Source organism: Rutilus rutilus (assembly GCF_951802725.1).
Source record: "Rutilus rutilus genome assembly, chromosome: 6".
Classification (NCBI taxonomy): domain Eukaryota; kingdom Metazoa; phylum Chordata; class Actinopteri; order Cypriniformes; family Leuciscidae; genus Rutilus; species Rutilus rutilus.
Window position 1 is genome coordinate 18,555,867 of NC_140214.1, and position 26,241 is coordinate 18,582,107.

Below are 26,241 nucleotides of genomic sequence, written 5' to 3' on the forward strand. Positions count from 1 at the left end.
CCAAAAAACACATAAAACTGTAATATTGTGAAATATTATTACAATTTAAATAAACTTTTTTCCATTTTAATACATTTTAAAATGTAATTTATTCCTGTGATGGCAAAGCTGAATTTTCAGCATCATTACTCAATTCATCATGTCATATGATCCTTCAGAAATCATTCTAATATGCTGATTTGCTGCACAAGAAACATTTCTTATTATTACCAATACTGAAAACAGTTGTGCTGCTTAATATTTTTGTGGAAACCATGATAGTTTTTTTTCCGCGCATTCTCTGATGATAGAAAGTTCAAAAGAACAGCATTTTTAATCAATTTAATGCATAAAAGTACTAATTTCTTTTTCTTTTTAAATCTGAACCTAATAATAATACACTGATTCTTGAGACAATTCTTTTTTTCCTAAAAAACCTCTTCCCTTACATTATTCATTAGCTGAGACCTTTGTCTACAAATATATCCATTTCTAATAATGTATTATTGAACGATGAAAACTAACATCTAAAGCATGTTTTTGTAACTTATCTGAAGAATCAGTGAATCATAGTTACAGAGTCTGTTTTGTCTTGTTAAATTAGCACACTTACAGAGTCAAATGTAAATTATTATATTCTTCACGTGAAACTACTTATACTACACTCATTGCAAGGAATGTCTTGCTGTTGTAAACTAGCTCCTTAACCAATAATAAGCCACTAGTAAACCACCTGTCTGCCTGAGCAAAGAACACACTAGTGACGCATAAACATGAGACACAACATGTGCTGTACATTTGGCCTAGTTTTATTGTGAATACTAATAATTAAGATGATTAAAATAGTACATACAAACAACTGGGTACATAGAACTGATACACCAAAAACAGTCATTTTCCCTGTGGATAAGGTTGACGTAAGGATTATCATCTCCGTGTGCAAATGCTAAGGTGTTACATTAGAACTGGCCCGTGGTCCCAATTTCCCAGAATGTTCTCAATGAAACATCAGTAACTCACTGTAGTTACATCGAGACAGAGATGTGGGGTACTGCCTTAGTTTAGAGTAGGATATTCCAATGAACCGAGTCTGTTCGCTTTAGTGTCAGTCTCATCCCTTGCCAGGACTTATGAAGTTAGATCAAGCATTCAACGCGCTACAGTGCATTTACAACATGATCATTCATTCCCAGGGGATAAGTTTCCAAAATCCAAGACAAGTTGCATGAGTATTTCTATCATCTGTTTTGAACCGGTTATGGAAAAAAGGGGAGGGTTAGAGTGCAGGGTTAATGCCATTCGGGTTCTTCGAGAGCTTAGGAAATGTATGTTTTAAATGGACACATCTGAAATGAGGGTAATGAAAAAGGTAAATTAAAAGTGCATGATGTGGAGTAACATTACTCCTCAACTTCCCATGTGCCCTTTCTACAGAAGCAGCAGCTGCTTTGAACGTTACGCTCTAAAGACAGAGGTGAGCTCTTGTATATACACATCTGCACACAGGCAGAAAATTACATCCTTCTATTAATGTACTGTCAATTAAAACAGCAAAACGACAATCAAAATATAAATAAAATACACTAAAAAACATTTGATCTTTTTTAACACTGAGAAGTGAGCTTAAAGACATTGGGGTGATGGGCCACTGCCAAGACAATGGCAGTGTTTCGCTATATGGTTCTGAAGGAGAGATGCGAGATGACTTCTGTGGGCCTGAACACTCTCTCGCATACACACACAGACACATAGTGATGACAAGTTTAAATGATGATGTAACCTCCCCTTTAGGACCTGTTGTGACAAACGCTGGACTATCGGGGACCGTACAACACAAGCATGCTCTCTTTGTGTGTTTTCCTGTGAGAAACGTCCAGTTAATTATTACTATAATGAAAATGCCAAATAAATGGTATAACTTAGTGTTTCTCATTACCTTCAGCAAAATGTTCTTATAAAAGAGAAGAGACCAAAAAAAGTATCAATCAGAACCGCTCTGTGAGAACACCACCTGTTAGTAGACAACAATCGGCACATCCTGTCATGATCAGAATCAGTTTTTTTATGTAGTGTGTCTTAAAGAAAAGGAGGAGAAGAAAATCTAAGAGATATCTGTGTGTGAGCTGAATGTTCTTTGTTTATGACTGTAAGTGTGTGTGTCTGTATGAAACCACAGAGGTTGAGTCTCTAGGGGTCCTATAAGAGGGCTTTCTCAGGGTAAGGGGTCTGTAGGTTGTCTGCAGTAGCAGGGTGGCTTTGGGAGGAGGGCACGTTGTAGCCATGGGTCTGGGTCATGGTCGCTGGAGCGCCGGGTTGGGTCTGGTAGTACTGAACATCAGCTGGGGCCAGGCTGCCAGGAGAAGGGCTGTAGACTGGAGGCTGGCTCATGTACATATGGGCATCACTGATAAACACATGTGACAAAAACAAATCAGACTTTTATTGAATTATACAAATATAATAATATTAATAATAATTTCATCAATGTATTGCTACAGATTTTTTAAACGGACAGGAAGTTCAGTCGACTATGGCAAAATTGGTTCTATGTTCTTGGCATGACCCAAGGAATCTATTAAGACCAGGGGCCGGTTGCATAAACACAGCCATTATGTTAAGACAGTGTCTTAAGAACTAGTATGACCAACTAGCAGTTAGTTGGGGTAATCAGTCTTACTGTTTGGTATTAAATTTGAACAATGTACGTTTTTATGTAACTAACTTTTAAAAGTTATGAATATAACATTTTATAGAATAAGCTGATTTAATCAAAAGTTATTAGCATTATTGGAAATTTCTTTATAATTTTTGACCACAAGGTGGTGCTGCCCCAAAACGTTTTGAGTACCGCCAGGGCATGGTGCCGAAGACACATACCGAGTTCCGTAACGATACCCCAATGCGTTAGTAAAATATATCGGCATGCTGCACGGAATCTAAAGAGACCAGTTTTTTTTTGCCAAACTGTTCAGAAGTTATAAGCAAAAATAACAATTTTTCATATCTCAGATCATGGTTGTCGTAACAGAAACCACGTTTGGTCAGAATACGCTAAATCGTTACTGAGATATAGCCTCATGTTCATATTGGCATAGTATTTGTCAAATTCGTTCAAACGTTTTTCAAAAATGGTTTGACGAATCAACTTGAATTCCATAACGTTTTGTCGGAATTCATTTGGTCTGAAGATGATCTGGTTAAACTTTCGTGAAAATTGGAGATTGAAAAAGTTTTTTCTGAAAACTGTAAATGACAGAAAACTTTTCATGATGGAAAATGATGTCATATGGTGCAATCAAATCGTCCTTGCCAAGGAATCAGAGGAATAAAAAAAAAAAATCGTTTTCAAAAGTTATTAGCAAAAATGTAAGTGAAACTTTTTACAGTTGGTGGCATTAGAGAGGTTGAGTTAGATACTCCAAAATTGCTATGGTGACAGATCAGGCTGTCCTCTATCTGTGTGCCTAATTTCATAACTTTCCTGCAAGCGGTTCTAAGGGCTGCCATAGACTTCCAGAGTGGAAGCAGCAGCGGCATAATAATAATAATAATAATAATAATAATAATAAAGGCCAAACAGATACAATAGGTGCTTACGCACCTTCTGCCCTTGGCCCCTAAATATAGCTGCAAGCAGCCATTAAGGGGCCAAGTCAAGTCACCTTCATTTATATAGCGCTTTTTACAATACAGATTGTTTCAAAGCAGCTTTACAGTGATAATAGGAAATTAATCCAACAAAAATAGTTTTGGCTGTACAGCAGCTCTAGAAGAAAGTCATTGTTTAGCTTTTTTAATTAAGTTTTTAAATGAAGCATTTCTGATGTAAAAATCATTAGTTAGTAACAGCTTACACTACACCGTTTTCGACAGCTCAATGCGTTCTCGCAGTTCATTTACACAACAACGTCGTTTTGACAAGCCAAGAACAAAGGCGTGCAAGTCATGCCAGCACGGCATGAAAAAAAATGAAGGAAAATTATGTTATAGGGTGCAATCAAATCAAAAACCAAGGAATCATAGGGATTTTTTTGTTTGTTTCTAGCCCTTACTGTTCAAAAGTTATTAGAATAAACGTGAGTGAAAATTTGGACAGCTGGTGGCGCTAGAGGGATTGAGTTAGAGACTCCACATCTGCTATGGTAACAGTTCAGACTGTCCAAATTTCATAACTTTACCGCGCGCAGTTCTATAAGCTGCCATAGACTCAATAGTGGAAGAAGAAGAACACTAACGACTACAATAGGTGCCTACCCACCTTCAGTGCTTGGCCCCTAATAAATAAAAAACTAAAATAATAATAATTTTATAAATGCATTGATACAGATTTTTTTTTGTATTATTGTAAATGTAATAACAGCAACAAAATAAAAATTATAGTTACATCCTCATCATAAATGCATTGATAAAGCCTTTTATGTTTTTATTTCTTTAAATACTAATAACTTCAAAATATAGAAAAATTCTTATATTTGTGAAATATAATAAATTGTGATTACCTGGGAGGCTGCCCAGCCATTGGTGTTCCGGTTTGGTTCATTGCAGGGAGCTGCTCCATTGGAACATTGTATCCCGGTACTGATGTGCTGCCCATTGCATACTGCCCTCCAGTGGACTGGCCAGAGTACACCTGAAAACAAAACACAGAGACTTTCTCTAATATACCATGGCCAAAACAATCAACAACAAACAGCCATCATAACAAATTATATTTAGCATTAAACCATATCAAACTTATACAATATACACACTTTAATCATTTGACAGATTCTCACCTGCTGGGAACCGTTTGGGGTCTGCTGCATGTAGTACTGCTGGCTCTGTAGTTTAGCATACATAGTGTATACTGGGTCTTCATTCATTAGCTTAGCATAGAGAGACAGTGCTTCCATGACCTTCACGTTCAGGTCGGACAGCTCTGAGTGTTTTCTGAAAGCATGACACATTTCCTACATGTGAGATCTATGGGGAATGACGTGCACATTGGTTTCAATGGATTTCATTTGCTACAAATAATTGGAGGTTTGTTTATACGCTTTGCTACATATATGGAAGGATGGATGCTTTTTTATTTAAATTAGTTTTTAGATGGGAATACCTGTCAATGTCCTCCAACTTCTGATCAATGAGAGGACCCATCTGGTTGCAAGCAGCTGATTGTGGGAGGGGGAACAAATTTGAATCAATGTGCTCTACAACACAGATCCAACGTACTCTGTCAGAGCATACGGATATGGTTTTAGACTCACCCTCCAACTGCAGGAGTTCACAGGAGTCCGACTGGTCGTCTGTTGGGTCTGCGCTCTGGATCATCTGAAGCAGCTGGTCCATTTTCTCCTGCAGAACATTCAAAGACATTCAAACCATGACACTTCTATGAGAGCTGAACACAGTTCTCCAACGAGAGTATCTGACATCTTTGAAAGGAAATAGTGAATAGTAGATCATTAATTTCACTGTCCAATTACATGTGTGTCTATGGTTGTGAGGGGTGTGTATGAAGCCAAATGCTGCGAGATATATGCAGCCTCACCTCATCAATGTAGACAGGCTCTGGCTCCGGTTCAATCGTCTCTACCTGGACGTCTTCACTGAACTGCACAGTCTTCTTCTCTGTTTTCACTAAGGACAGAAAATATTAAAGATGAAATAATGTAATGTAATAAGCAGAAAACCAAAACCCAAGAGGATATTAGCTTGTGTTAATGAACGTCAGTCGGCTATGAAGCACCTGCCGTTTACTTTCGTTTTATTTATTTTAAAACTTCCGTTTCCCGTTCACCGGTTCCCCCTTCTTCCCTGCGCCAAGAACTTTGTCACATTTATATTAAAAAGCATTTTAAATAGCACATTCAAATAAAACACTTAACAATAATAATACCTAAAGAGGAAGGGCCTAATCTTTTTATTTAACCTCAGATGCGTTTTCTTTGTGTCAGTCACGGAGAGCACAAAAAATTACCGATCAAAAGACAAACGAGGACAGGTGCGGGAGTATTTTGAATTTGATTTAAAACGGAAACGTTTTTTGTAAGCTGTGCCATTTCAAAGTGGGATAATTCCACTAGAGCCATGCATAACCATATTCAGTACATGTACTTAGCTGTGATAGCCGAAGCAAGCAAATGCCCATCGCATACTCACTTCAACTCCGGAAAACATAACTGCGCTTCAGAATCAGAATAAGCTTTATTCACCAAATGTGCGGCGTTTAGCGGCATTTATTATGGGATTTGACTGTTTGATTAATAGATTAAGTGCTCAAATGGATCATATATGCACAAGTCTTTAGAGGTTTTTTTTACTTTTAGTCTAGTTGGTTACAAAACTTCAGTTTAAATGACTGTCAAATTAGTCAATGCGCACATCACTAGTTTTTAATGGGATGGTGGACAGCAGTGAGTAAAATAATAGATGCCCCAGCCATGTTTAAGTTCAATGTCTGGACACACTTTAGCTTTTATACCATTGATGGGACAAACACGTTGTAAATAGACATCTTTGACTCTCTTCACCGAGCGCTTACACAGATACACACAGGAGCGTTTGAAAGCATGCGTCAATCAGTGGATTCGTCCATTTAATTTACTTAAAATGCTAAATTTTATTTTATAGACAGACTGAAAAACTTTTTGTGTTGTTTAGACTTTAATAAAAGAGAGAAAACCTGCACTTAACCTTTTCACGGGCATTTTGCTTACATACTGTAGATAGACAGATATCGTGATGTATCATTATAGGATAGTCTATTGATTATCGCAGAATTGCTGTATCGTGGTATTATCGGTATCGTGAGCCATGTATCGTGTATCGTATCGTGAGGTACCCTGCGATTCCCAGCCCTAGTTTACGTATATATCGCAGCCACCGCACTAGCAATTATTTTTAATCGAAGGAGACGGAAGCGTGTTATCCAAACATTAATGGCAAGGACAAGCCACCAATGAGGTGTTTCTGGGTGTTTCTCCCTCCTATCTGCTTCAAGGTCTTGATAAATTGTGGCATTTCTTTGTTGTTTAGAATCCAGTATTCCAGTAATTCTTTTGTCTTTTATGAGTTTAATAAAGAACTCTGTCTCATCTTCTGTCCAACATACCGCGCCATCTTTCAAGAATGATCGACTTTTACGTACGCCAGGTGACATGTAAATAAAAAAATAAAAAAATGTCACCATTGCTGTTTTGTGCAAAATTCCTTTTTTGAATTGCCTGAAACCACCTCATGTGTCTGAAACCACCACCAAAAAAACGTTTTTTCAATATATTGGAGTTTTCGTTATTGACGTTTCCATTGGGCATATTTTAAATTCGCAATTTCAATTAAAAAACTAATTTAAATCTGAAAAAAAAAAAAAAAAAAAAACGATTCTGCACTATTTCTAGTTCCTCAAAACAAGCATTTTGTGACATTGATCATGTGAACTCCATTGTACAGACAGTCAAATGTTCTTTCAGTGGAGCTCAAGATGCTCTTTTGATCATTCTCAAATCATGCGGGAGAACATGATCATCAGATTTCATGAAGCTCGAATGCTGCTGTCAATAAAGCAAGAGCCATATACAAAGTAATGGCAATTATGAGAAAATTTATAATTATGAGAAAAGAAAGAGAAAAAAAAAATACTTAAAAACTTTTAAAGACTCTTATGCTCACAGAGGCTGCATTTATTTGAAGAAACACCAATAAACATTTTTTTTACTTTTATCTATACTTAAAACAGTTTTGCAGCTTAATATTTATGTGGAAACCTTGATCCCTTTTTTGTTTGTCGGGATTCTTTGGTGAATAGAACGTTCAAAAGAACAGCATTTATTTGAAATAGAAATCTTCTGTTACATTATCAATGTCTTTTGATCAATGTAATGCATCCTTGCTGAAAAGGAAATACTGAAATATTGTGTTCACAATTGAAGAGCTGCAAAAGAGTAGATGTGACAGCTTTACTCACTCATCTCAGGCTCTGCTGTCAGGTCTGCTGTCACGAAGTTTGATGGAAAAAGCCCAACACCCTGGTATGTCTCGCCCTTCCACCAGTTAGGGTCACTGTGATAGAGAAGAGATGCTTAAGCCCCCTCCCACCAAGTTTAATTTAAAAACAACAACTCATTGGCTGTGTTTAGAATCATTCACTCCATCTCTACATAGCGCTGAATGAACAAATTACCAGTGAATAATACAAAAGCCCTATTCAGACGGGACTAGTTTTCTAATCACCCAACATCTGTGATTTGATGCCTAGATTTGGACGGGACTAACATCACTGTTAGCCCTTGGAATTTTACTGATGTTGTGTGAAAAAAACACACAGAAATGGCAGATTTGGACAGGATTAAAATCCATAAAATTATGTCTGTGAAATGTGAATTTTCCCCATATAAAAAAAAAAAAACTAGTCCCATCCAAATAGGGCTAAAGGGAATGATTTCAAACACAGCCTGAACCATCCATTGTGACCATCAATGAACACCTGTCATCCATGATGGTGATGATCTCGCCTGATTTAAAGGTGAGCTCATTGTCCTCGGCTGCCTCAAAGTCATAGATGGCCCTGACCTTTCTGCCCTCAGTCTTGTGAGAGGTGAGGAGGCTGCTGGTGCTCGGGTAGAGGCCAGACAGAGAGACCTGAGGCTGCTGCCGCTGGTCCTTCAGAGACAGTTCGATCGCTGAGAAAGAGAGACACAGACAGAGAGATTACCTCTCTTTCTTCAAGGAAATTCATTGCTGACTTCAGCATTACAGATTTGTGCCCACCTTTAGCAAGGTCTTCTTCTTCCTTCTTGTTTGTTGATGTTGCAGGGTCTTTAGCTACCAATGCAGGACTGGCTTTAGCTTGTTCTGCTGCCTGAACAAATAAAGTTAAACATCTCATTACTAAACACTCTCTCTGCCATTGACGAAAAAAAATAAATAAAAATAAATAAATAAATAAATATATATATATATATATATATATATATATATATATATATATATATATATATATATATATATATGCGCGCACACACACACCGATCAAAAGTTTGGGGTTGTGCAGAAAAAAAAAGAAGAAGAAAAAACAATAATATTGCATGAAATAATATTGCAAATTAAAATTATTTTCTATTTGATTATATTTTAGTCTTATTTATTCCTTTTATGATAAAGCAGATTTATTTTAGCAGCCAGCACTCCAGTCTTCAGAGTGTCACATGATCCAGATTCAGAATAGTAAAAGCTACAAGGACGGATTAAGAAATAGTGAAAGCACTGACTTTTTTTTTCAGCAGGATGAAATCATTCTAATATGCTGATTTGCTGCTCAAGAAACTTCTCATTATATATAGTCAATGTTGAAAACAGTTGTTCTGATTAATATTTTTGTAAAAAAAAGTAAAAAAAAACCCAGCATACCATAAAAGAACAGCATTTATTTGAGATAGAAATCTTTTGTAACATTATTAATGCCTTTTCTGTCACTTTCGATCATTTAATGCATCTTTGCTGAATAAAGGTATTATTTTCTTTTTTTTAAAATAATAATAATCATCTTACTGACCCCAAACCTTTGAACGGTATTTCCTGTAATATCAGGTTAAGCATGCTTTTTTTTGTGCTGAAGATTCAGATTTTCCCTTTAAACTGAAACTGCCCTCCTGTCCTGACACACATTCAATTCCCTACATGCTTGTGTAACAAGTAACTACAGCATTTCACAGAATCCAGTGAACTGGCAGATCCTGGTAGAACTGCTCACCTGAGAGCCCACCGCAGGGAAGATGACGCCCTGTTCTCTGAGGTTCTTGATCATGGCCGATATGAGGCTGAGCTGGGGGTCATTACGGAAATCCTCAGCCCATTCCACCATGAGAGCCTTCAGCTTCTCACACACTTTTGGGTGGCCCTTGAAAAGAAAGGCCAAAGCATCAGCCTTATGCTCCTGGACAAAACAACGAAGCATAGTAGTTCTACAAACAAAAGCACGTACCTTATTTAGCACGTTGCTAACTTCACTAGCAAATTCCCTGGAGCAGACCTCTAAATGGAATATTTTTCCACAGTTTGACACACATGCACCAAGTAGCTATGGAAGAGAAAACACTTATTTCATTTCAACAGTTCATTAATGGCCTCTGACGTCTGCATACTTGAGATGGAACCGTGCTTCCTGCGCATCCACTAGAAAGTAGGGCTGAACGATATGGACAAAATTTCATATCTCGATTTTCATGCCAGATATCTCGATATCGATCCAATACGATATGACTACGTAAGTACTAAAAAAACAATACATTTAGAGTTTGTAAAATACACACTGATGTCTATGGAAGAGGTAATAATAATCCTTTCCATTATAATTCGACACGTTTTATTCATATAAGATACACATTGTGTAAGTAACTTTAATGTTTACTCTATTCTATTCCCAGTTCACCAGCCACTTACTTTTAAGTATTTCGGGAAAAGTGGATGAATTCACGTGTTGTAAACATAGAGGTTGTAAATCCAACAGATCCGATTCTCTGAACTGCGTCTGCGGCACAAACTAACACGGCGGCGCCCATCGCGCATACAGCTCAACTAACGCGATCGTTATAAAGGTGTTTAAACAACAATATACTTCCACTTGCATGTATTTGACAATCGGAATATCAGATATTTCATGCCATAGCTAACACATTTGTGAATATTCTGAATAAAAAAGGAAAAATGACATAAAAGCAGATCATCATTCATTCAGCGCTGTTGCTGCTGCGGTGTGTCACGTGACAAGCAATGACGCGTCACCATGGAAACGCCGCCCCCCCTCTCACAATATAGTTCCCACGTCCCTGGTAGTGTGCGCGCGCTGGCTTTAGCGGTGCATTCAAGGGCACTCGTAAAACTGATGTTTGTTGTGACTGCCAGAGTTGTATGCAGGGCGAGCGCGGAGAGGGGAAATCTATATCGTCTATATCGTTGCTTTTTTCGATAGTAATATCTTGAAAGTTCATATCTCGATATAGATACGATAACGATATATCGTTCAGCCCTACTAGAAAGCATTAAGAATTGTTTGCCTTACCGTCAACGCTTGCATGGCAACATGGGGATCCTTGTGATTCACTCTCCTCATTATAGATCGCAGGCATTCTTTAGGCCTTCAGAAGTAGAGCAATAACATTAAACCTGTTAAACACCCATTCATCTAAAAGACACTCTCAAAATCATTCTGAACGCTTGTTCACTAACCCAGTGCGAGACTGTCCGATCTTGTCACAAATGTCCAGAATGAGGCCCCAGTCCTCAGCTGTGTTCATCTCACATGTTGCTTTCTCTGCAAAACAAGTTACTCAAATATTTATCCCTCATATTGACAAAGGTTCCCTGTGATTCCACAGATTAATTAAACAGCATAACATATATATATATATATATATATATTCATACTGAATAAAAGTGTATCTATCTGTAAAAGGCCCCAGGTTGTTCAAGCAAAATCGAAGAACTGATGACGTCCTTTCGAACGAAATCAGGCCAAGACGAAGTTTGTTTTGTGTTTGTTTCGGGAATTCGAAACAGCTAGCCAAAGTGAACTTTCCCGGAAAAGTAAACACCGTAGAACTATCATTGGTCCGTGGCGATTACGTAATGATATAAGGTGTGCGAGGAGGATCCGCCTTCTTTGACATGGAAATATTCTCCAGTTCAATCCGTCGATGTCAGACTTCCACGAGTAACAACATGAACACTCTTTCTAATTGAAAGCGACACTGACACTGTTCTTCATCTTTGATACTGTTTAAATGCAAGCAGTTTACATCACATTGCTATGATCAGATGGTGCTTACTGCTGTTTTATCACCGCTGTCATATTAGTTTTCGGTTTATTCTGTTATTGAGAGGAAAGCGCGCAGCACATATTTACATATTAATTAAAGGCCGCTCTCAGCAGTGTGGGTGGCGTCGGGATGTTCGCTGGTCGAGTATTTCGAACTTCTTTTTACTCCTAAGCGAAGAACGAAAAAGAACTTTGCGTGAGTTTATCGGGGCTTTTACACCTCATTAAAGAAACCAGAGTCAGAAATTAACCAGTTTTTGAGACAAAAATGCAACCGAAAGGGAAAAATCACCCTTATTATGTTATAAGTTCTATTATTATATCTGTAACTATACACTACCTTTGACAAATTTGGGGTGTAAGATTATTTTTTTTTTTATGTTGTTGAAAGTCTCTTATGATATCTCAAATATCTGTTTATTCCAGTGACAGCAAAGCTGAATTTTCAGCATCATTACTCCAGGCTTCAGTGTCACATGATCCTTCAGAAATCATTTTAATATGCTTTTCTGGTGCTCAAGAAACATTTCTTAGTATTATCAATGTTGAAAATTGCTTATTTTTGTAAAAATATATTTATTTTTTTGCAGGATTCTTTGAATAACAATTCAATAGAACAGCATTTATTAAAAACAAATCTTTTTAACATTCTTGAAATGATTTAGGCCTATTACAATTTCAATTTAATACATCCTTGATGAATAAAAGTATTAATTTCCTTAAAAAAAAAAAAAAATCTTACTGACTGAACTTTTGAATGGTAGTTTATATGTCAGATATCTGTTTATATTTACATGACATTTAAGAATGCGGCTTTCAAAAATCTCCATGTTAATTGTTATGATATGTTACAAGTAATTATTTACAGCAACTTTTGTATTTGATGTGGATTTGATTTTATAATTAACAGCCATAATTTCCATTGTAAATCAAAAAAAGGTTAATGTATGACACTTACAGAAAGCAGAAGGTTAACTACAGTGACCTACATTTGTTGTGAGATTCTGTTGATCAATCTAGCAAAGTGTCAAATAGAGGACAAAGGTTAACTTACACAAAAACACACCTGCCGTGGTCAGTATCTGCGATTTGGTACAGAGATAACTTACCATTACAAAACACTCACAATAAACAAAACCGACCAGGATATTAATTCTATATAATACAGTCTTATACCATCAAACAGCCAATGACATCTGCAGCCCCAGAACACCAGTCACTGCCAAAATATGACGTTTCCCACATCACCATGATTTTATCTGCAATGTTTGATCAACTCATATGTGATTGTATTAACTAACCTACAAGTGCATGAACTAAATACTAAATATAAACGCGTTTATATTACATCAACGCATTCTGGCTTTAACGGTGCTCCAATCATCAACCGGCTCATAATACAGTGATAATATACACAATACAACACTGAAATCTTATTAAAAGCCTATTATAAAGGATACAGTCATGCAGTAGGAACAGCATCATTTAGCAAAACAAACACGGATAATAACATATAAGAGGTGCAGAAGGGGGCATTTGCAGCGTCACCGTATGAACCGTTAGCTCGAGTCAGTCGGTGATGAATTCAACCATTAAGATGGCTCAAATCATCTGGAGTAAACTGCAAAGCGCCTGTTTTTACTCAATTGTGCACTGTCAGTGCCATACAAACAGAGAAAATTAGCTCTGCTCGCTAACAATCATATAGCTTCTTCAGCTACAAACTTGACTAGCCATCAGGCTAATAACATGTCTAGCTGTGAGACTGTTGTCATTAATGCCCAGGTTAACAGTGTCAAGGTAAAACCGCTGGTGGGAAGTATTTAATCACCGGAATGCCATTGCGAAAAAAACACCTATTTAAAGTGAACTCGAAAGGAAACAGAAAGCCGGTGGGTTGCCATGAACAACAAAAGACAGAGATGAGGTCCCGTTAGCTCGCCTGCTAACTGCATGACAAACTTACCAACATCTTGATCAAAGGGATTTGACGTGAAGAGAGGCATGGCCGAGATATACACACAACGAAATCTAAGCTCGATCCTCTTCTTGTTCGTCTCCCTGTCAGCACTTGGTTAAACGTGAATTAATAAACATAATCAAATAGAAACTACAGTCAGTGTTGCTGATGGGATCCCCTCCTCAGTCTCTTACTCAGTCTCGCAGCAGTGCATTCTGGGTAATAGAGGTGTCGCTGGAGTGCACTGCACATAGCCTACTACATAGAAAAACAGTTTGGCATATCCACATAAATATGAGCGGGATTAGATGTGACTTTACTGTACGACATGTATGTTATTCGACACTGGAAGTTGTTAATCGGATCGTGTAAATGATGAATTAGTGAAGGTTATGGAAAATACAGCTGATAAATCATATGACTTAATCACATGGTAGACTGTCTGACTCAGCAGCAGTCACGAGATAATATAAACACTTTTTTTTTTTTTGTCTTATTAGACACTTGAACATCATTTGTGACATTTGTGATTGGGGAGACCGTGGAAGTGGTCACAACAAGTGCTTTATCTCAGTAACTATAAAAGGAGTGAGGTTTCGAGGAGATGTGTTTTCTCTAACAACAGTGACTTTATATGTTGGTTTCAAAGAGGATAATTCATACGTTACAATATCATCATATTTGTATATGACTTTTAGGTAAAGAAGTAAACACATACATTAGACAACGGGATTTTCCATAAATATGTTTTATCAAAAAATGTAACATTTAAATACATTTATGCTCACCAAGGCTGCATTTTTTCGATTAAAACAGTAATATTGTGAAATATTTCAATTTAAAATATTGTTTTCTATTTTAATATATTTTAAAAAGGCTGAATTTTACACACACACGTTATGCCTTATGGATTTTCCGTTACCATGGACTTAATAATTTTCATACTGTACAAACTGTATATCCCCTAACCCTAAACACAACCCTCACAGAAAACTCTCACATAAAGCTTTCTGCATTTATATATACAGGGGATGCAATGAAACTGAAACACCAAGTTTTAGACCACAAGTTATTAATATGGTGTAGGGCCTCCTTTTGCGGCCAATACATAATCAGTTCATCTTGGGAATGACAGATACAAGTCCTGCACAGTGACCAGAGGGATTTTGAGCCATTCCTCTTCCAGAACAGTGTCCAGGTCACTATGCGATGCTGGTGGTGGAGGAAAACGTTTTCTGACTTGCTCCTCCAAAATACTCCAAAGTGGCTCTAAATATTTAGATCTGGTGACTGTGCAGGCCATGGGAGATGTTCAACTTCACTTTTATGTTCATTAAACCATTCTGTCGCAAGTCTTGCTGTGTGTATCATGCTGATACATGGCACGAGGTGTGCATTTAATTCTGCAGTGAGTTGGGCAGCTGTGGTTTTATGTTTTTTTTGGAAACAATCTGGGTTAGTAGCTGGACATCCCTTTCAGACAGCTTCCTCTTGCGTCGACAGTTACTCCTGTTGGATGTGGTTTGGCCTACATGGTGGTATGCCGACCTTACCCTGGATAACATAGCTATAAATACACCACAAATACTTGCTGTCCTGATCACAGATGAGCCAGTGAGATGACCACACCAAATTCTGTCCTCTTATTTGTCCTGCTCTACTGATGGAATGTAAAATCAGTGAAGATTGGCCACACAATAAAAACTATACACACACACAGACACAGACACACACACAAACACTGGCAGACAAGGCAATACAGGAAATGAATACATTCCACATTCAGACATAAATAATAAGGATAATAAAAATGTCAACAGAGCATTTTGAAAAATACCAACTATATTTTATTTCAGATAAAAACATGGTCTTTCATGATGATTACATACATGTACATGTATTCAAATACACAACTATTTTATACATAGCTACTGCATAATCAAATATTTGAAGCGTTAAAGATTTATTCACAAAATCACATCAATAATGTCCAAGACTTAAGAAGTAAAACTCTGGTGTGAACAAATGTTGGATTATAGTCATTACAACATATCAACATATTAATTTGTAGCTTTATGGTTGGCTGTTCAAAGCTTTATTTTAATTAAAGCAGCTACAAAGCTTCATTGTATTGCACTGGAGTAATGTGGCATCAGCTTTGTTAATGACACAGGTAAAACAGGTATTTACAATCATGTGATTACAATACATTACAGCTTTTTCACTTATCTAAACATTAACATAACTGGTGGTCAGTGTATTTAAAATAGTTTGCAGTCTTGACTTGCTCGTGATTGTCAATGACATTTACTTTTGTGTCCATCCTGTATGCTGCTCACTGGGCAAAGCGAACGTTCGTGCTTTGTGAGAGGATACTGTCACAGAAGTCTTCTGAACTGTCTCTGTGATTGTTATATCCAATACTCTGTTCATTCATAACACTCATGCTATAAAACTGGAACTTTGGCTGTGAATAATGGAGAAAACACCTCAATGAATTATATGAAGTCAAGCACACCATGCAGATAACACATTTCAACAAAAAGAAGCGAGAAATATATGCAGAACTTACATTCATTAGTTCGTTCACAAATGAAACCAATGCGTTCTGTGCAGAAAAAGTCGTTCCAACTGCCCTCGTGTATTAAACCTGCACAGTCTTCCCCCGCTTCATGACCATGGCTCCAGTTATCAGGCTGCCCAGGTTTCCATTTCCTTTCAATTAAAATCAGACGTGACTAATGGGGAATGTCTCCTAACACTGTAATCTCCCCTCTATATTACTGTGAATCCTCACTGGATACACATTACATTATGTATTATGTACACTTATATACACTGGAGTAATAATAATAGTTCATGGGTATTTTATTACATGCATTGTTATCTACTCACGTATAGTTGGGCAGGCTCCCATCCACCCATCTCCAGATTTTTTCCTCTGCACTGTCTGTGAGGCCCAGCCAAAAGTAGCCCTTTCCAGAAATCTGCCTCTTTATCCATAGCTGTGATAGATAATAAAGAGTGCATTGTGTAACAGACATTTATAGAGTGATATTAGGTCTAAAACTCAAGAGTAATATAGATAATGCTGTTTAATTAAGACGCATTACATATTCAAGAATGGTATCCAAGATTTACCTGCTCATCTTCATCATTGATAATCAGCATAGATGAACTCTTGTTGTTGCAACTTTCCTTCGTTTCATCAAAGTTCAGAATTTCTGGTGGAGCTGAGAAGTAGTAACATTTGTCTCTGAAGCTCTTCCACTGAGGTGGGCAGCCTTAGATAAAAAATAAATAAAAAAAATACATAAGAAATATTGTTAAAAAAGTAGCACTCATGAGAAATACAGACTGGTTATGTACTGTATAATTCAAGTCTTCATGTTCAAGTGCATCGGTATATAGCATGTGCTATAATCTCTATGTGCGATGCATCTTTAGTTTGTCATGTTTTTGTACTGTCCCTATACAAACATTTAAAAAAAGTAACACCAGTTACATACTAAAGCGTGGTTAGTGGAATTGACAACTTTTAAAGTGCCCCAATTTTGCTATTTTAAATGTCTCCAACATTAGGTTTACAAACATTTTAATTTTCACCTCTTGCACATCACCTCTTTCTCACAGTGTCTGAAACGGTTCAACCAAGGATCCAGTCTCTCTAAATCCCTCCTTTCTAAAAGCCTACTCTGATTGGTCAGATGGCCCAGTCTGTTGTGATTGGTCTACCGCTCACAGCGCAAGTTGGAAACGAAACGCCTATTGCCATATCTGAATTTCAGCACTGGAAGCTTCCTCAGCGCTCGATACACAGTAACAATGGTGTCGGGTTTTACCCATAGACTGTAAAAGGTTTTACCGTATCAATTCCAGCACGAGTCCTCATCCTTTTGAAGTGCATGAAAAGTTGCAAAAAGGATTTGCAGCGTTGAAAATAGCATCTTCTCAATATGTCGACAAAACGAACCAAACTCTTCCAGGCCTCAGCTACAACTACAGTGTTTGAGGGCGGGTCAATGTAGAGCAGTCAATAAAGCAGCCAATGAGGACCAAAGGCTGGCATTATGCAAATATGTTACATTGTTATGTAGGTTTGTAACAGGAAGTGAGACTGGAATTGCTGACAAGCCGTTTCAACAGTTCAGAATCGATTCTTTCTTTATGAGACAATAACTAAATTTGTCGTGCAATTTGATCTTTAAAATTTAGTTTACATTTAGTAAAAGCTATATTACACACTACATGAAATGTAATATTTAAAACACTTTAACTTATATACAAATAAACAAAATACATCTCAGAGTACAAATGCCAAATATTTTGAGATCCTTATTTTATATCCAAACTACTCACATTACATAAAATCGGAATTATTTATTCTGTATTAACCGCAAACAGTGAAAGAGAACATAAGAAAAGCTTGTACCTGGTGTACTTGTTGGGGGCGGCGCTACCTGGCGGTTGACAAAGCCTTGGGGATCTACCGGGTGCACAACTACTGGTGCAGGAAGTCCTGGTAATCCAGGAGGTCCAGGTGGGCCAATGGGGCCAACGGGCCCACGGGCGCCTTCCAGTCCTGCAGGCCCAGCTGGCCCTCTGAGTCCCTGGGGCCCCTGTGGCCCAGAAGGACCTGGCTGACCATCTCTTCCAGGCAGACCAGGTATACCGGGGTCACCTTTCTCTCCTGAAGGCCCTGCCCTGCCCCCTGATCCTCGTGAACCCTTTGACCCAGGGCTTCCTCTTGAACCAGGTGGCCCTTTCAACCCTGGCACACCAGGAGGCCCCGTTGGACCCCTTTCTCCTTTAGGCCCAGCAATACCAGGTCCTCCTTTTTCACCACTTTCACCTTTCTGTCCAGCTTTGCCAGGCAGTCCCTGGGACCCTTTGTCTCCCCGAGGACCTCTTGGACCAGGAGGACCTGAAATTAATGACAAAAAAAAGTATCTTCTACTTGATTGTCTAAAAGCACAAAATGCATTTTTTTGTATTTAATAAACTGCACTTTGGTTCGTCTACACTCGCCTCCAGTGGATCTGTTTATTATTAATATCCAAACTTGAATGAAATACACTGACTCGACTCGACTCGACTCGACTCGAGAACATAAACTCACCAACAGCAGTACAGGGTAGTGATGCGCGGGTCGTCTCATAACCCGCGGGCCCCGCGGGTAGCCCGCGGGTCGGGTTGGGGCGGGTCAAAAAATTGTCACTTTATTTGCGGGGCGGGTTGGGGCGGGTCATTAAACAAAATAAAATAAAAATCCATATGTTGCATGCAATGTCCAGCCTATATTAAATATTTGGGAATATCAATCTAATCATATTTTAGTAGGTTATTTGATAAGGCCGTAGCAATGCAACTTGCGTGATTTCCCCAAACCTTTGGCGTCACGTGACACAGCTCGCGCAAAGCAGCTCGCGCCAAGTAGCTCCCGCCGCCAGCCACAACAACAAAGACGGAGAAATAAAAGTGAAGATGGAATATGAGGTGCGGGAGAAATTGAGGTCGGGATTTTACATAATTAAAAGAAAAAAAGGTGAATGATGAATTAGATGAATACAAACGCTGCTTTGTAAATATTGAAAATGTTTAAATCATTATCTTATTAATATGACCTGATTTATGGTTCATATTCAGAATCGTCTGTTATTGCCAGTTTACAGGGCGATGTTTCCAAGCACTTTCAGGCTGAAATAAAGGCTGTTTTCTTTTACATTACAATGCCTAGTTTGTCTATTTAATGGTCGCGGGTGCGGGGCGGTGCGGGGCGGGGCGGGTTGTAAAAATAGATACAGTTGTGCGGGGCGGGCTGAGGCGGGCCAAATAATTTCATAAAAGCGGGACCCGCGGGTTGGAAAAAAAGCCGACCCGCGCATCACTAGTACAGGGAACAATACTCAACAACAGACAATAGAAACATGAGGGCTATTTATACACAAAGACAAATAACTTAACAAGACACACCTGTGAATAATCAACAAGGACCCAATGAGAACATGACACGTCAGCAAGGGAACCAATCAGAACAAGACACATGAACCAGGAAAGCACATGACAGGATCACATGAGGGGAACAGGGAATCATGTGACAAACAGGAAGCAGGAAACATGACTAAGGCAGAATTACAAATTAAAAGACATGAAAACAAAAACAAACCAAAACCCAAAACAACGTGACAGTGCTGCTGTTGCGGCTGGTCATGCAAATGTTTTTGATTTGTTTCTGTTTGATATAGTTGTAAAGCTGATATTCTTGCTGATATTTTGGTCTATAACTCCTCCCCGAACTTCCCGCTGCCCTGTATCTTGCTCTCTCACTGGTTGTAGGTCAACACCGATGTAATTTTCAGTTGGAACACATTTCAAACAGCAGGATTTTGAATCGCAGACAGGTCCAGATATTTAGCATGCCAAATATTTCACGGGCGTCTTTGATAATGTGCACTGCATGATTGACACTAACGTGAGCTAGCACAGATTTGCCTCCGATATTGGGCATTTGTCTGCAATTTCGCAAAATCTGTTGGCGAGTGAAAATTGGGGCTAAAATCGTGCATGCAGTGTGAACTCGACATAATGTAGTTAACTAATGGAACCTTATTGTAAAGTGTTATCTATATTTTTAAAATAAAATAATCTTTTAAAAATAATTTATACAGGCTACGTGATCCTGTTTTCTGAATTCAGATTTATTATTACACCATTAATTAGCTTGCCTTAATCACCTCAAATCAAATCAAATCAAATCTGTAGCTCCTCAAAATTTGTACTACAAGAATTTCTTTAAGCTTTTGATTTGAATATTTAGTGATAAATATATATAGTACTTTTTGTCATTTATTTTAGTAAATAATTTTACATTGTATCATTGTTGTGCTTGTTTTTTTTTATTTTTTTATTTAGCTGTTTCCGCAATTTAATTCTTCAACATGACAATGTATTTGAAAAATGCTGTAAAACAGTCGACAACTTATGGCACATGGAGAGATAATCACAGAAGTGCGTGATTTCTCACTAACGTGCGCTATAATCTCACTGTTTAATAGTATTCATAGATCCTCCTAACTTAATAAAACAGGCAATGTGACTATGATGAAAGATTATCTCGAAATTTACGTCCGTATGCAAGTTCGAGGGATTTAAATTTAAATTTAATACATACACCTCTTTAGCTATTGTCATGTGCCAATGATTATCCCTCCCCCATGCCAATGTTGGCACACGTGCCATAGGTTGCCGACCCCAGCTGTAATATTTTGTAATAATAATAATAAAATATAAAAAAGAATTATTCAATTGTGTATAACAAAACAGAATTGTATTAAATAGTCATTATTTGATAGCCTCGGCTCTTACCCTGAAGGATAGTGAAGTTTGTGATGAGCTGCGAGTGTTTGCTGTCGACCAGTTTCATTTCCTCCATGACTATAGAGAGGCTGCTGACCTCTTTGTCTAGCCTGGCAGCGAGTTCCTCCTGCTGGGCTTTGAGCTCTGTGCTGTCTGCCCTAGTTTCTGCCACACTGTTGTTGAGCCCCAGCAGCAGGTCCGAGTGCTGGGTCACCGTCTCGGCGCAAGTGCGCAGGCCATTCAGGTCCATGCTGATCGCTCCGAGCAGCTGCGTGGTGAAGCTAACATTCCCTGTAATGCGGTCCATTTCCCCCTCGTTGCGGTCAAGATGTGCCTCTAGAGCATCAAACTTCATGGAAGTGGCATTGTCGTGGTCTCGCTGCTGGTCCATGAGCTCACGCAGGCTCTGGTCGTGGCCGTCGGTGATGGCCGAGGCGTTCTGCACCTGCTCTGAAAGCGAGTTCAGCTGAGAGGTCACGTCCTCCAGAGAGTCACTGTTAGAGCGAGTCAGTGCAGAATTATTAGCAGCTAAGGCCTGAAGGTTCAGCACCTTCTCCCTCAGCCAGTCGGCATCCGCTTTGGTCTGCCTAGCCACCTGCTGAAGGCTCTGATAGTCATTCTTAAGCTTCTGGACAGCCTGGCTAGTGTCCTCCACTGACCTCTGGAGGGTGCTGAGGAGGCTCCTCTGCTGGGTCTGGGTGAAGTTCAGAGTGCTGATGCTGTGAGTGTTTCGTCCCTGTTCATCTGCCTGCACCTGAAGATTCGTCTGGAGCTGCACAGTGTCAGTCTTTAGTCTGTCAATCACACCGCTGTATAAGTTTAAGGTGCGGTTTACTTTGTTGATGACGTTGGCGTTGCTCTCCAGCAGATCTCGCAGTGAGAGGTGTCCGCTCTGCATGTCCTCGCCGGCTAGCTGTAGGTCATCGAGAACAGCTCTGTTGCTAGAAGCCTTCATGGCAACGTCACTGAGTTGCTTCTGCAAGGTCTGAATTTCCCGCTTGAATGAGAGGAGTTCACTGGTGGCGTTCTCTGACTTCTCTCCCGTTTGATCATCTGCACATCAAATATAGAAGTTCATGAAGTGAAAACAAAAAATGGATTCAGAGCAGCTGAGCCAATGACAAATAAGAGAGTCCATCATAAATATTTAATGATTAATTGAATGCAATGTTTAATGGCTGTTCTTTATTCATTTTAATGACTTTTAACCAAGTATAAAATATATATTTAAAATATTTATATATTTTTCAAGACAATTGTTTTACACATATCATGAATTATTAATTCATTGAAATCACACATTCTATAATACAACCTGTGCTAACCTTGCCTTGACATAAAAAGTTCCCACTACATGACTATAAGGAGTGAAGCAGAATTGTTAAATAATAATAATAATATTATAATAATATTATATTACAGTAAACTACCTAAGGATTTCATTCTGATAAGGCTTTTTTCTTCATTATGATAGTGTATCATCGTTTTTGACGTAATGCCACAAAATACATTTTACTTAAAATATACATTTGAATTCAGATATTCAAAATTGTGAAAAAGTGTGAAAAAATTAATAGATAGGACAGAAATTTTGCCAGTTATGTGATATTAATAGGGCAACATCTCAGGTCTACTTACCAAGTTTCTTGAGGTCTGTCTCTACAGCCATGATTTTCCCTCCATAAGTCTCCATACCTTCTGTTACATTATCCATCCTTTGGACCACTGTGGGACACACATTACAGATGCCAGTCAAACCGTGTCTGCACTATGTACTACAAGTATACTATAAATCCTGAAGGATGCACTTTTAGTAAAGAGTCAAGAGGCTGCTTGAGATTCATCTCTGAAATTTCCTTCAAAATGCTGATCATTTTGACCTGTGGACATGATTCAACAATTTTAACTTTCAGTGCACATGCATACAAATACAACATAAATTCCACACATACAGTCATGCAGGAAATACATGACACTTCATTTCCTCTGGAATTTGGAATGGATCCTGAGGAGTCTTTATCTGAGCATCTCCTGAGCCTTGTGGTAATTCCCAGCAGTCTTGCTAGCACCACTTTAGATATTCAAGGACAGATTTTGGTCTCATCCCTGATTTGTACAATAATGAAACCCCAGTTTAAGATGCCCAAGGGCTAAAATGTTATTATAACCTGCCATAACCATGACTAGGCCATTTATGTACTTATGTACAATGTTGTAAACATCTTACGTTAGTCTTGATTCTAGAGTTCTAGTGTTCACATGCACCACTAGAGGGTGCTTTCACTATGCTTTCTGGTTGATTCTTTTAGTAAGTGGTATATGATTAAAATACCAACTGTCACATTCATCTTTTTCTTTGGAACGGTCAGAACACGATCTTACAGTCTATTATGACAAAGTCCTGGTATGGCTTCAAAGCCCCCTCTTGATCCCAGTGTTTATCCCATTGAATATCTCCCTGGCAGTCAAACATGAATGAAAAAATAAAGTCATAATCTTTGCTCTCTAGTGTATTTACTATCAGTGTTTCAACTCGTGTGACCTCTCGTGTTTCATTCAGACATGCAGCACTCAGCAATTCACTTGACAGCAAACTCAAACACATCAAAGATCTAGGGTGTTAGCATTCCTGACTGTGCTTGTGTAACCAAACACAAAAAAAATATATGCTGTAGGGGAAAAACAAAACATGGAGGTCCATTTCAAAGGCTTGTTGGTCATTTTCACACTGGGAGTCTGTCAGCGTGGGGTCAACACTGCCAGTTCCTCCTCTCAGTCTCCTGCCCTCCTTCTCTCTCCAACTCTCCTTTCTTTCTTGTATAAGCCATGTTATTTTTGAATGGAGTTTAGTAGAATGGTTCTCTTAGCTGTATTAAGCCTCAATCTAAATATGCACCAAACACCATTGAGACACTAACTGGACTAAATCTGAACATGCAATTAAAACTCTTGTTGATATTTAGCTGTTCAGGAGACAGTTTAGAAGTGATACAGAATAAGCAATAAAGTGACCAGATTCACTCTGGCACTGCCAACAAAGGAAACAGGAACTGCATTCAGAATGCCACAAAGTCCCTGTCAATCAACCTGTGGGTTTCGGGACAACAAATTGCTGATAAGGCATAAAATCTCCTCTAGAGCAGGTTTACAGTGAGACTTGCTGCTTTACATGGTCTTCTCATCTGGTTGGCATTAGGGCTTTAGAGAACCAGAGGACACATATGGACTCAATGGACACATGATCTGGACAATCAGATCAAATACATTGAAAGGTAAATAAGTAAGGAGACATTTTCAAAGATACAGGGATGAAAGTAGAAAACAATCAATATTAGTGAATGAGTGTGTACAGTCTTATTTTAGTCTTATTATATGATAATCATTTACAGATACTTTTATCCAAAATGACTTGCATTGCATTCAAGGTATACATTTGATATACATTGTTGTATGTGTATCTATCTATTGTATCTGTCTGTCTGTCAGTCAGTCAGTCAGTGTGTCTGTCTGTCTATCCAGCTAACAGGGAACGTTCTGTCAAGGTTCACTTAAAGATATGAACAAATATTCTTCCAGTAACGTTAATAAAACATTCCTTAAAAGTTATCTGGTCTTTAATAATGTTCTCAAAAAAATTACTTATACATTGTTCATGAAATAAATTTAATAAACCTGAAACATTTAGTTGTAAATCAGAGAACTTTCAAAAGTAACGTTCCCATTATGTTTGCAAAATGATAAAATAGACTTTTGAATAACCAAGAATAACCCTTTTAAACTGGACATTTCGAATGTTCAGAGAACAATCAGAAATAATGTTTTTAACAATAAGTTTATTAAATTTAACTTATTTCCCTTATAATATTATCTCTTTTCTTCTCAAATTGCAAAAAAGGCATATTTGATCAGTTCATCCATTCCTTAAGAATCAAACCCATTAGCACTGCAAGCTATAGACTTATGCGCCAGAGAGACAAGCGCGCAGCCATCTTTAGAATTGTTTTTCTTTGAACTTCTGTTTTTGCGGTAGCTCTGTATATTTCAATGGCATCGCAGTCGAAGAGTATTTAGCTGGTAAGTGTATTTACTCATTGTAGAGTTAACAAAAGTTATCATGAGCACTATAATGTTTGAAGCGGATGTCAAAACAAATGTCAGTAGACCAGGAAGATTTTAAAATGAGCAAGTCATTCATAAATCTGTAAGATCTTACCTTTATAATGTGGAAATACAAACCGGAAGACAGAACACAACGAGCGCAGTGCTTAAAAAGGGTGGGGCTTCATAAGGTAAATAGGAATGCTTTAATCACATAACTGACTAAAATGACTTAAAAATCTAACTATATACGAAAACTAGAAAAATACCTCTAATTTACAGTGGCCGCCCGGAAGACAATAATGTGCATTATCCTATCCTGATTTTTAGCACCAGACAACATAAACCACGATGCTTTGTTTCACAGTGTTCTGGCTTTCCCAGCTAATATAGAAAGCAGATGCCACAGTCTGATTGAAAATATTTGGAAAACTATCTTGTTTCTATGGTGCAATACAGTTGCCTTATGTCAGGACAAAAAAAAGTGAGCCAAAGTTCAAAACTGAACAGAATAAATTATGGTGAATGTAAAATTATGGCACATTCTTGATACATATTAGTTGGACATAAAAAAAAAAAAGTATAAACCCAATGAACCTAGATTTTCCAGGTTTCTGGTCTAAACAACAGACAGCAGGAGTTGTCTGTACTGTACTTTTGTTGATTTGCAATCTTCAGTGTGAAAGCAGGCTCTAAATGACTCTAAAAGATGAATGAGAGAGTATCTTCAAAAACAACGATCAGAGGAATTCCTACCTTTGTATCCCAGCACAGCCACAGCTATGGTGAGCAGAGCACAAAGCACATACAGAAGAGCAATGGCCACCCTCAGAGCCCAGTCATTTTTACATTTAGTGCATTCACTTCCCTCCTGGATACCTGCAACACAAAAGAGCATCGCATCAAACATTGAAAATGCTTTTCAGCATGATGTAAATACATATCCCTCAATCCCTCATTCTTAAATGACTCAAACTCCAACAGGAAAAATCAGGGAACCTTTGGTTCCTTAAAGGGATAGTTCACTCACAAATCATCATTTACTCAGCCT

At 38.1% G+C, this 26,241-nt stretch overlaps 2 protein-coding genes across 2 annotated transcripts in view; both read right to left on the bottom strand.

The window, feature by feature from the left end:
- Nucleotides 1–772: 772 nt before the first annotated feature.
- On the bottom strand, nt 773–14,077 carry stam (signal transducing adaptor molecule (SH3 domain and ITAM motif) 1). Its single transcript, XM_084411677.1, has 14 exons — nt 13,743–14,077; nt 11,188–11,272; nt 11,021–11,096; nt 9,944–10,039; nt 9,713–9,859; nt 8,731–8,821; nt 8,447–8,642; nt 7,928–8,022; nt 5,513–5,601; nt 5,229–5,316; nt 5,078–5,132; nt 4,755–4,908; nt 4,479–4,609; nt 773–2,383 (listed from the first exon to the last, which is right to left on the bottom strand). The coding sequence occupies exons 1-14, from the start codon at nt 13,780–13,782 to the stop codon at nt 2,176–2,178; spliced, it is 1,551 nt and encodes a 516-aa protein (XP_084267803.1). The 5' UTR covers nt 13,783–14,077; the 3' UTR covers nt 773–2,175.
- A 1,486-nt stretch (nt 14,078–15,563) lies between these two features.
- The window catches only part of colec12 (collectin sub-family member 12), a 32,040-nt gene continuing 21,362 nt past the window's right edge, over nt 15,564–26,241 (bottom strand). Inside the window, exons 3-10 of the mRNA XM_084410407.1 lie at nt 25,947–26,069; nt 22,731–22,817; nt 21,102–22,145; nt 18,169–18,660; nt 16,878–17,020; nt 16,632–16,741; nt 16,309–16,451; nt 15,564–16,203 (exon numbers count right to left, since the gene is read on the bottom strand). Coding sequence (XP_084266533.1) covers nt 16,184–16,203; nt 16,309–16,451; nt 16,632–16,741; nt 16,878–17,020; nt 18,169–18,660; nt 21,102–22,145; nt 22,731–22,817; nt 25,947–26,069 — 2,162 coding nt within the window. The 3' untranslated portion in view covers nt 15,564–16,183. The remainder of the gene's footprint in view (nt 16,204–16,308; nt 16,452–16,631; nt 16,742–16,877; nt 17,021–18,168; nt 18,661–21,101; nt 22,146–22,730; nt 22,818–25,946; nt 26,070–26,241) is intronic.